This window comes from Rhinopithecus bieti, unplaced genomic scaffold, assembly GCF_001698545.2.
Source record: "Rhinopithecus bieti isolate Rb0 unplaced genomic scaffold, ASM169854v2 scaffold_8675, whole genome shotgun sequence".
NCBI classification, from domain to species: Eukaryota; Metazoa; Chordata; class Mammalia; order Primates; family Cercopithecidae; genus Rhinopithecus; species Rhinopithecus bieti.
Genome location: NW_016806447.1, coordinates 2,061,527 through 2,072,168, shown reverse-complemented (window position 1 = coordinate 2,072,168; position 10,642 = coordinate 2,061,527). Strand labels below are relative to the sequence as shown.

Sequence of the window (10,642 nt, the reverse complement as noted above, 5' to 3'; positions counted from 1 at the left end):
GCACTAATCTGGATGATGGGGGCACATGCCTGGAGTCCTAGCTACAGGAGGATACCTTGAGCCTAGGAGGTCAAGGCTGGAGTGAGCTATGACTGCACTATTGCACTGCAGCTTGGACAATAGTGAAACCCTATCTCAAGGAAAAAATGAAAAAGAAATTTATGTTTAAGCCCAATTTCAATGTGTCCTAATATCCATTAAAGAGTTAATAGTAATTAAGATCCTAAACCCTGCATCCAGATAACCTGGGGTTCAACTTGTCTTGGGAAAGTGTCGTACATCTCTGTGCCTGAATGCCTCATTCATAAATGGGGATAATAATAATAATAAACGTAAAGCTCCAAGAATGATTGTTGCTACATAATCATTATTATACTTAGCTAATAAACAGTAGTTGTATAAAAATCTTGAATAGAGCTATTCATGGAATGCCTTGTTACTGGAGGGAAAAGGCTTACTACCCAGAGGCGAGTCGAGAAACTTGGGTATGGAAGACCTCTGCATTCCTAGTTTTAGCTCATAGTGCAATAGAAAAAGGATGCCAAACAGCAAAAGCAGAGTCAGACCTGGTACCTATGCTTGGCCACATAGGCTAAGTTTCTTTCTTGTTTAGGTCTGGAGTGAGGATGATTGACCATAAATAGCATCGTTAAGTTGCTGTTTAGATGGGATTGACTATTCCATTAGAATCAACCATCCATGTGCCCTGTTACATTTCACAGAGGGAAAAATGTTAGCAGTAGAGTCTCCTCTCTGTAACTCCCAGCTCTTCGTTTCTTCTGTGAGGATTAAAAATCACACTTGAATCAATCGTAAATTTCAGTGTTGTGTTACTGTTGATATGAACCCAGTATCGGCTCATTTCTAGTCATAGACCTCTACATAATTCATACAATCAGTAATGATATATAGCAGATTTTTATATTTTATAAAGCAATTTACAATAAAAATTGTCTTATTTAATTCTTATAACAATATTTTAAGGACAGATATTATTTTCAGCATTTTAAACCTGAGGATACCAAAAGTTATTAAGAGTAGATAACCTGGCCGGGCGCAGTGGGTCACACCTGTACTCCCAGCACTTTGGGAGGTGTGAGGAGGGAGGATTGCTTGAGCCCAGGAGTTCAAGACTAGCCCAGGCACGTAGTAATACTCCTTGTAGTCTGAACTACTCAGAAGGCTGAGGTGGGAGGATTGCTTGAACTGGAGAGGTTGAGGCTGCAGTGAGCCATCATTGTGCCATTGCACTCCAGCTGGGTAACACAGTGAGACCCTGACTCAAAAAAAAAAAAGTAGATGATCTGCTCAGATTTCCATAGCAGGTAGACAGTAGAATCAGGATTTTAATACAAGTTTCTGACTTAGGGCGTGAGCATGGAATAGCTAGTTTGATCTGACATGTATGTGTGTTGATTATGAAAAGTGAGTGTCATAGTAGTATGCCATTTTGGTTTCCAGTCCTCAACTCTTACCTGAAAGCTTGAGTAGGTGAAAGATTAACAATTAACTTGGCTAGGACTTCAAGTTAAATGATCCTTGAACCTATTATACAGTCCCATGGGACTAGACCTTGGGCTGACCTTAAATTATCTTGTTTCTGCCGGAGGTTCCTTTTTGGTTGATTTTAAAGAAGAAAAACTCTTGGTATCTAGTAGAAAGCCATGTCCTTTAGGAGAGTTTTGTGAGAAAGAATTTTAATTGGACAGTTAATGAAAAGGAAGGAAAAGCCCAACAGCTGACATTAATTTGTAGAATGAAGGGGAACCACCCATTTTGGTGAATCAGCTAACATTAGAAGGAAAACTGATGTTCCTAAGACCTGACAGACTTGAAGACAAGTGCAGAAGCTCTGGAGAGCAGTTCTGAGCAAGGAACACACTTACGGCAAGTGGCCCTCACAGGGCCATTTAGCCCAAAAAGGCATTTGCCTGTTTCTCAAAGAAATTAGAGACATTCCTTAAAGAGAGGTGTAAATATGCAACTGCTGACATTTTGATTGGAAGTTTATATGATTGCTTGCAAAACCCTGTGCCCAAGTGATAGCTAGCTATGTAATACGCACCAGAAAATAGCTTTTTTCCACTTACTGACAGAGGCAAGAGTATGCCTTGGTCACACTAAACAGCTGTATCATGTGACCAAAGCTCTTTAATTTTGTACCTTTTCTCTCCTCATGTAAAATAAGGATGTCGAAAGCTTCCTAGACTTCCTCCCTGGTATGGTTTGAATGTCCCTTCCAAAACTCATGTTGACACTTAATCCTCAATATGGCAGTATTGAGAGGTGGGGCTTTTATAAGGTGATTGAAACCTGAAGGCTCTGCCCTTGTGAATGGTTTAATCATTAATGGATTAGTGGATTAACGGTTAATCACGGGGGGCGGGCAGAGCTGGTGGCTTTCTAAAAAGAGAATGAGAGACTTAAAATCCCAAGCTCAGCCTCCTCGCCACATGACTGCCTACACTGTCTCGTAACTCTTCACTGAGTCCCCAACAGCCAGAAGGCTCTCACCAAATGTACCCCCTCAACCTTGGACTTCCCTGCCTTCATATGTGAAAGAAATTCCTCTTCTCATAAATTACCCAGTTTTAGGTTTTCTGTTATAAGCAACAGAAAATGGACTAAGACTCCCATTCAAAAATAAAACTAATGTAAAATGTAAAGTAAAATAAGATTGCATTTTGCAATTATTTCTTAAATTACAGGGACCTCAGAGAATCCTGAATCCACTAAAATTTATGAAAAAGTTTGTATGCTTGTCACCAAATCCCCAATAATTAAGGACCATCTGTGCCTATTTTTGAAGATTTAGAGAAGAGATTGAACTTAAAGAAGCAATGACAATAATTTTGATACTTGTCTGAATGACCAGAACCATAAAACCTTCATTCTTACATGGATAATGTCGTCTCACCTTCAATAAGGCTGTTTCTGAACATCTCCAAGATGTGGAGTGTACCTTATAAAATTTAACCATATCTTTCAGATCTGTCTCAAGGAAAAGACAAATCTAAAACTTGAATAGAATCATTACTACAAGTCTCTGAGCAATGCTTGACTTTGTTTAAGCAAGATTCTTGCTGGCTTGTTACTAAGTCCAGAAGAAAGTGAGGAAGGAAACCAGTTTCTCATAACCAACCCATAGACAAGCTTATCACACATTTAAAATAATTGACAGTGCAGTTTTCTTAAAGACCACTACAGATAAACACATTGATGAGTCGATGATGCACATATCCCTCCAAAACTGACTTTTAGGGAAAAGATAGGGTGTTAAGTTATGGAAAAGCGGAAATAAGCATCAAGGGTGAGGCAATTCTGCTCTCATGTTTCCCTCAGGGATGGGTGTTCACTTGGATGTCAAAAATCCAGGGAAATAAAATCTTAAGGTCACTGTTTTGTTCACTATTTATGGCATTGTGCATCATGACCAAGTAAAAATGGATCTGCTTACTTCCAAACTAATGCCATTAGAGACATTGGTATGGGTGTTGTCTGTCCTTTTAAAAAATATTCTTTTCTAATGAGACATAGACATGCCACTTCGAAAAGAGTTCATGAAAGAAAATATTTATTTGGAATATTAAGGGAATGAACTGAATCAAGAAATATTTCCATAATCAAAAGCCTTTACCAGTAGCATCTACAGGTGCAGATTTTGTATTACCTTCCTTTTCACTAACATTTATCAAAATCACCTTTTTTTGTGTAAGTAGCCTCTTCAAATGATCTTGTTATTATACTTCTTTATCTTTTTTCTTATCCTTAGAAAAAGGAATCATTTACAGTATCTTGCTTGCTTACTTTCTTCTTTTGTAAGCATCTCTTCAAAGGTTAAAGTAGTGTAAAAAAGTTTCTAGCTACATATTTGTGGAAACTGCCTGAAGATGACCAGACTACAAGTTGATTCGTGTGTGTGTGTGTGTGTCTCTGTGTGTGTGCATTTATCCTTTTTAGTTTCGGATGGAGAACACACAAGTCCGGAGATGGTCCTCACCATTCACTTACTTCCCAGTGATCAGCAACTGCCAGTGTTCCAGGTCACAGCTCCACGGCTGGCGGTCAGCCCAGGAGGCAGCACTTCTGTAGGTAAGAACTGGGAGCCTGATAGAAACATGGCTTTAGAAATGGGATCATGTTGCTGCTCCTCTCCAAACCTCTTGATGGTTACCAAAAAAACAAACTCCTCTTCCATAAGTTGCCTGCATTCTTACCTGTATCCTTCTTCCTGCCCATTTCTATGCAAACAGAAGCCACACAGAGAGAAGGAAATGAAGGCTTCAGAGGCCAATGATCAGTGGAACGCAACACAGAACTGATTTTCTGGGAGTTTGCTTTGTTGCCATCACTAAAATATAAAGTAATAGAGCAGCGAGAATAACATAGAGGGGAGCGGGATTTCAATGGTGGCTCTTGTTTCTATTTAGAAAGTGAAGAGTAGCCGGAGAAATGACAGGTCACAAGGAGCTTCAGAAGTTGTGAAGAACTAGAGTTGATCCAGTTATTTTGTACATAGTTATATGTACTAATTAGTGAATTTACTCTTTAGAAATGTATTCTTTTATCAAAAATATTTTACTAATAAACAGTAGGTATTGTGATTTTTGTTAGGTGTGTTCTACAGATCTATATCCAGTTTCTACCTATGGGTTTTGGCCTAAAATTAATTATTACCAAACTTACAAATAAGTCACGTGTACAAGGATGACTGTCACTTCAACCTACACCTCACCTTTGTGATCACTGCTCACTTGGCTCTTTGTAGCTTTAGAAAAATAAGAAGGGATGAAACAATGAAATGCGAAACAGTTTATAGGAGGATTTTCTGGAAGAAAATCTAACCCAGCTGGTCAGGGCTGACCTAGCTGTGGGCTTCCTCTGTGCATGCTGTCATTTGTATGGAAGAAAAAAGGTGTTCTAAATTCAGAACTACCTTACGTGAACTTTTAGAAGAACCTACTTGCAGTGTGGGAATTGACTGCATTATCTGTTTTCACTCTTTTGTACCTGATTGGAATGAAGCAGTACTTTCTGATAACAATCAGATTATTCACAGTGTGACTCCTAGCCTGGCCTGTGGCTTTAATATATACAGAGTCTATCATCTTTAATGTATGCTTTCTCTCTCACCACGCTTCCTTCTCCTTGCTGTAGGACTTCAGGTGGTAGTAAGAGACGCTGAGACAGCACCCGAAGAACTCTTCTTTGAGCTTCGGAGACCTCCCCAGCATGGTGTGCTCCTTAAGCACACAGCTGTGTTCCGAAGGCCAATGGCCACAGGTAGCTACACACTCTGTCACTGACCTGCTTGAAGGATTTTTTGCTCTACAATCAGTTATATGTGTCTCAGACAAGAGCAAAGTGTCTTTGTGATACAGACGATGAGGAGCTTTTTCATTTTTGTGTGAGTTTCATTGGCTTTGATATTTGAGACTTCTTCCTGTTCCCACTTCCACCCCTGCGCCACACTTGCCCCTGGCCCCACCCTGAACACTGTGAAGCCAGTTCCTTAAACTATAGGTGAAATGGGTGATTTCTGAAAGTTGGAGTTAATGCATTCAAAGTGACACCATATGAGGGATCAGCTGCCACTTTCCTAGCACTGTTCATGGAGATGAATCTGTCTTAATTTGGTATGTAAATCTTCACAATATTTTTAGCGCTGTGACTCTGATAGTGTTAACTACGTCTATCTTCATCAGTTAAAAAAAGGAACACGTTTTTGAAGTATTGTCTATGAGATGGTAACAGTGTGGTAATGTGATCAGCTTTTCAAAATAATTCTTATTGTACTTCCTCTAATTATAAAAAACAATATATGTTCATTATTTAGAAGGTACAGAAAACCACAAAGGACACAAGTGTATCTGATTTTTTAATAGTCAGCTCTTATGCATTGAAGTGATTATTGTCCTTTTCAAAATACCCACCTCTGGATGCTATATCTTCTTCCAACAATCTCTACTTTCTCAGAACCTTTGTATGATTCCTTTTAGAGATGCAGTAATCCATTCTTCTGAGTATCACTGGTGGGCTAATCTTTGCCATTGATGGTAGATGGAATTTTAAAGAACAACCAGTAAGCATTTGGGAGTCACAAAGGTAGACTCAAAAATTTACTGAACTAAAGAAATGTCATTAGAATAGATTTGAAACATTCCCAGGGAACTATTTTAGGAACATAACAGTCATTGTCTAATTTCTTTGACACTGCATTTAATCTGTATTTGTGCAATTAACATATAAGATCTAAAGCTATTGGTAAAAAGTTAGTTTTATTACCTTTTTATAGACATAATGCCACTAGCACCAATAAAATACATTAACACAGTGTTGAGACAGAAGGCTTAGAAGATGAATAGAGAGAATGAGTAAATTATTCAATCTCATTACTTAGCACTAATTATTAGAACTAATAATTATCAAAAGATAGAGTTGAATATAATATCCAAGAAGAGCAATTTCACAACTGTGTTCTGTGAAATCATTAGGGCTCATGGCACTAAGAGGCTTTTCTCATAAAAAGGGTTCCATGAAGTTTGAGAAGCTTTAATATTTATATACTACAATGAATCCTGCTGTATAAAAAAATTTTAAATTTTATTTATTCACATTTTCCATAAAGGTATCTGAACTTGAACTTTTTTTACATAATGCCTATCAAATTTATCATGAATTAATACTCCAGACTGCACAGTTTAGGTTTCTAACTTCAAGTATATTTTTTCGTTTTAATTTTAAAATTCCAAATAAAGCAAAGACTTCTTAAAGGTTCATCAAGTATAATTTATTTTCTTAACTTTTTCAAAAAGTTTTCAGTATCAAGAGAAGATTCCAAAAGAGCTGTCATAAATAATAGAGGCTTGTTCTTTCTTTTTCTAGAACTAGGAATAATGACTGGATATTATAGAGGCAGATTTTAGCTCAGTATACTTAAGAACTTAAAAATAAACCTAGAGCTATCTTCGGTGGAATTAGCTACCTTGTAAAACAATGATCCTCCCACCTTGAAAAGTGTTAAAGGAGAAACTACCCTTTTTCAAGGGTGGTATAAAGGGAATCCTATAGTAGGTGAGTGGTTGGATTAGCTTGTAACTCCCTGAGTTTATGATCCTGTATGAACCTTAAAATCCTGAAAACAAAGGTGTTATATAATGAAAAGCATTATTCCCAGAAGCAACTGGTTTGCAATTTGTTTCATTCTTGGAAGGTGACACTTTCACCTATGAGGATATTGAGAAAAACGCTCTGCAGTATATACATGATGGTTCCTCTGCCCGGGAAGACAGCATGGAGATCTCAGTCACAGATGGCCTCACGGTGACAATGCTGGAAGTGAGAGTAGAGGTGTCCCTGTCAGAAGACCAAGGGCCTCGACTGGCTGCTGGCTCCTCTCTAAGCATTACTGTTGCCAGTAAAAGCACAGCCATAATCACTAGGTCACACCTTGCTTACGTGGTAAGTTCTTCCATTTGCTCTACTTGTTCTCCACCACACCTTCTGATGGGGCAGACTGGACAGCAACGCCATGGCTGAATATTTGGGGCAGCTGGTATATGGTCATGTAAAGAACCTTTTTCTCAACTTCTCTACCTTCTACTCTTAGGAGTAGTTACACTCTTTATCCTGCTTCTCCTAGTGTCTCATGAGCAGACAAGTGAATGAGAAAACACAATGAGTATGTGTAGGGATGGGTGATTGTCAACAGGAAAGGGGGCCAGTGTTGTAAAAGCCCAAGCCCCCATTGTTTAAGCTCCATCTATTATATTTCCAACGAGAAGTTTAGGAAAAGAACATTTTAGAGCTTATGTGATCAATGACTAATAGGTAATGATGTTTCATGGCCCCTGAGAGAAAGCCCACTTGTCATCAGTTTCTGTCTCAGGTCTAGTCTAGATGGAATGCTGAAAAATCCCTGCGGCAGTGCCTCTCTGTCAGATTTCCCAGCCAGTTCACTGACTCACCCTCCTTCTCGTGCCCCACAAGAAGCAGTGTGATTGGGGGGCCAAGGAGAGGATCAAGGACTCGAGTTTGTTTCCCAGTCTGGCCCTGACTTTATAAGTGATCCTGAGTAATTAAACTCATCTTCTTCCTTTGATTCTACCTCAGGAGCTAAGGATAATGAGGATGATTAATTTTATTTTGCAGTTATGTATGTTGTAAGCAGATATGTGCTCTCTATGTAAACATAATAATGACTAGGTTTTACAATGCCTTGAAAGGAAGAATGATTATCTGAATGGTAATCATATTGAATTTTTCCTTTACTGATCTTAAAGTTCCAACTAATCACCTAGACTTTTATTTTTTTAATGCCATATACTTTTAAGTAATCCTTTTCTGGGCTGAAGAATCTCACTATAAAATGTAGTCCTGAATAGCAGCATGTAAGATCAAGCATTGGCCTGGGAACAATTGCTTTTACGCAGATTTTCCCCTCAAATGGTCCTTTCTTCAGTTATGGGAAAATGCATTCCACCCTAATTCTTCTCACGGTTCTACTCTAGTTTCAGAAAAGCTTTGATTTTGTTTTTTGTTTTAATTGAGAGGTGCTTTTACTGTAAGTTATGGTCTTTTGAATCTTTTGAAACTCGTGAATTCATAAAAATGTATGAATTCAGATTTAATCAGTAGATCACCAAGGCTTGAAAAATGTTTCACAGTCCAAAATAGCGCTCCAGGAGCAGTTCCTGCCCATTAACTGCATATTATAAGCTGCATATCAAATTGCAAGCCCATTGGCAACTGAACATGTATTTTCAGAAATTGATTGAATGTGAATTTACCCACCAGAGCAGAAAAACTCCAAAAGAACTATTCTAGCCTGCTGAAAGCATAGCATACATTTTGAAGACTTAGGTAGGTTATACACTAACTTTCTCTGAGGGTTGTAGAAGGATTTTGTACTAAGAGTCATGGAAAAACTTTTCCAGATATGCATGGTTAGAAAGTTTTCCATGAACATCTAGAAAGATTGGAAAAACCATCTGAAATCCTAGTCACAAATGGGGCAGAGTATAAAGGTTTAGGAACAGATGAGTCTGTTCTTAGTTTAAGTGTTATTAACTGGAAGAGAGTGATACAATGTTGGAGGAGACAAAAAGGCGAAAGTTGGATTTTGTGTAATGTGCTTCTTAGCAGTGGTTTTACATATACAGTTTCCTATGCGCTGCGAGTAAACAGGAAAAGAACAGTATGGGTTCTGGAGTTAGAATGGATGGATCTTAATCCAAACTCACCACTTACTAGCATCGTGACCCTTAGCAAGTTATTTAAACTCTCCAGGCCTCGGTTTTCTCATATGGGGAGGATAAAATTAATCTTAGTAATAGCATTTCTATGAACCAGCCAAAAATAAAATTATTCAAAATATTATTCTGTGTATATTAACATTACATATTACATACCTAAGAGTAAATGTAGCAAAAGTTATGTAACTTTTAGGGAAAATTGATGCTATGACTGACTATGTAGAAAAGAATCTCTTGACAAAAAATACTAGAAAAAAAGGAGAATTTATCAAGGGGCCAGATATAAGATGAACAGACAGCAATAGCATTTCTATATATAAGCAAGAAAAGAAAAAAGCCAGTAAATGTACCTGAAAAGATCTTACCATAATAACATTAAGAAAAAAGCATGTCCCTTGGTCTAAATCTAGCAAAAACCGGCAGTATTTTTACAGGAAAATTATAACACTTAATTGACAGACGTTTAAAATGTATTAAATAAATGAAAAGACATGCATATTCATGAGTAGGAACATTTAATATTTAAAAGGCATCAGTTCCCTCACCAAACAATCTTTCAATTCAATTCAGTTCCAATCAAAAGCCTAATGGACTTTTTATGGATCTTAGTAAGCTGATTCTAAAATATGTAAGAAAGAACACCAGCCTGGACAACATGGCAAGACCCTGTCTCTACAACAATACAAAAATTATCCAAGCATGTTAGCTCATGCCTGTAGTCCCAGCTACTTGGGGGCTGAAGTGGGAGGATTGCTTGAGCCCAGGAGGTTGAGGCTGCAGTGAGCCTTGGTTGGACCACTACACTCTGCACTTGCTCCAGGGTGGATGACAGAGCAAGCCCCTGTCTCAAAAACAAACAAACAATCAAACAAAAACAAATGATGAATATTCTGAAAAAGAATAGTAGGAGGGCAAAGGGATTTACCTTACCAGATACCAACATGTATTAAATATACAGCATTTAAAATAGTGTAGCAGAGGAATATATCAGACAATCCAAAAGCAGACTCACACATGGAACTGTAATATAAAACAGAGATGCTAGCTGAGCGCGGTGGCTCATGCCTGTAATCTCAGCACTTTGGAAGGACGAGGCATGTAGATCTTTTGAGGTCAGGAGTTTGAGATAAGCCTGGGAACATGGTGAAACCCTGTCCCTACTAAAAATACAAAAATTAACCCGGCATCGTGGTGTGCGACTATAATCCCAGTACTCAGGAGGCTGAGGCATGAGAATAGCTTGAACCCAAAAGGTGGAGGTTGCAGTGAGCCAAGATCACATCACTGCACTCCAGCCGTGGCAACAGAGTGAGAGTCTGTCTTAAGAAAAAAAAAAAAAAAAAAAAAAAAAAAAAAAAAAAACAAACCAAGGAAGGGGAAAAAAGAGA

General features: G+C 38.1%; 1 protein-coding gene across 1 annotated transcript in view; it reads left to right on the top strand.

The window, feature by feature from the left end:
• FRAS1 (Fraser extracellular matrix complex subunit 1) overlaps positions 1–10,642 on the top strand; it is a 483,930-nt gene that overhangs the window by 349,487 nt on the left and 123,801 nt on the right. Inside the window, exons 35-37 of the mRNA XM_017876598.1 lie at positions 3,961–4,092; positions 5,158–5,283; positions 7,214–7,461. Of these exons, the coding sequence (XP_017732087.1) occupies positions 3,961–4,092; positions 5,158–5,283; positions 7,214–7,461 (506 nt within the window). The remainder of the gene's footprint in view (positions 1–3,960; positions 4,093–5,157; positions 5,284–7,213; positions 7,462–10,642) is intronic.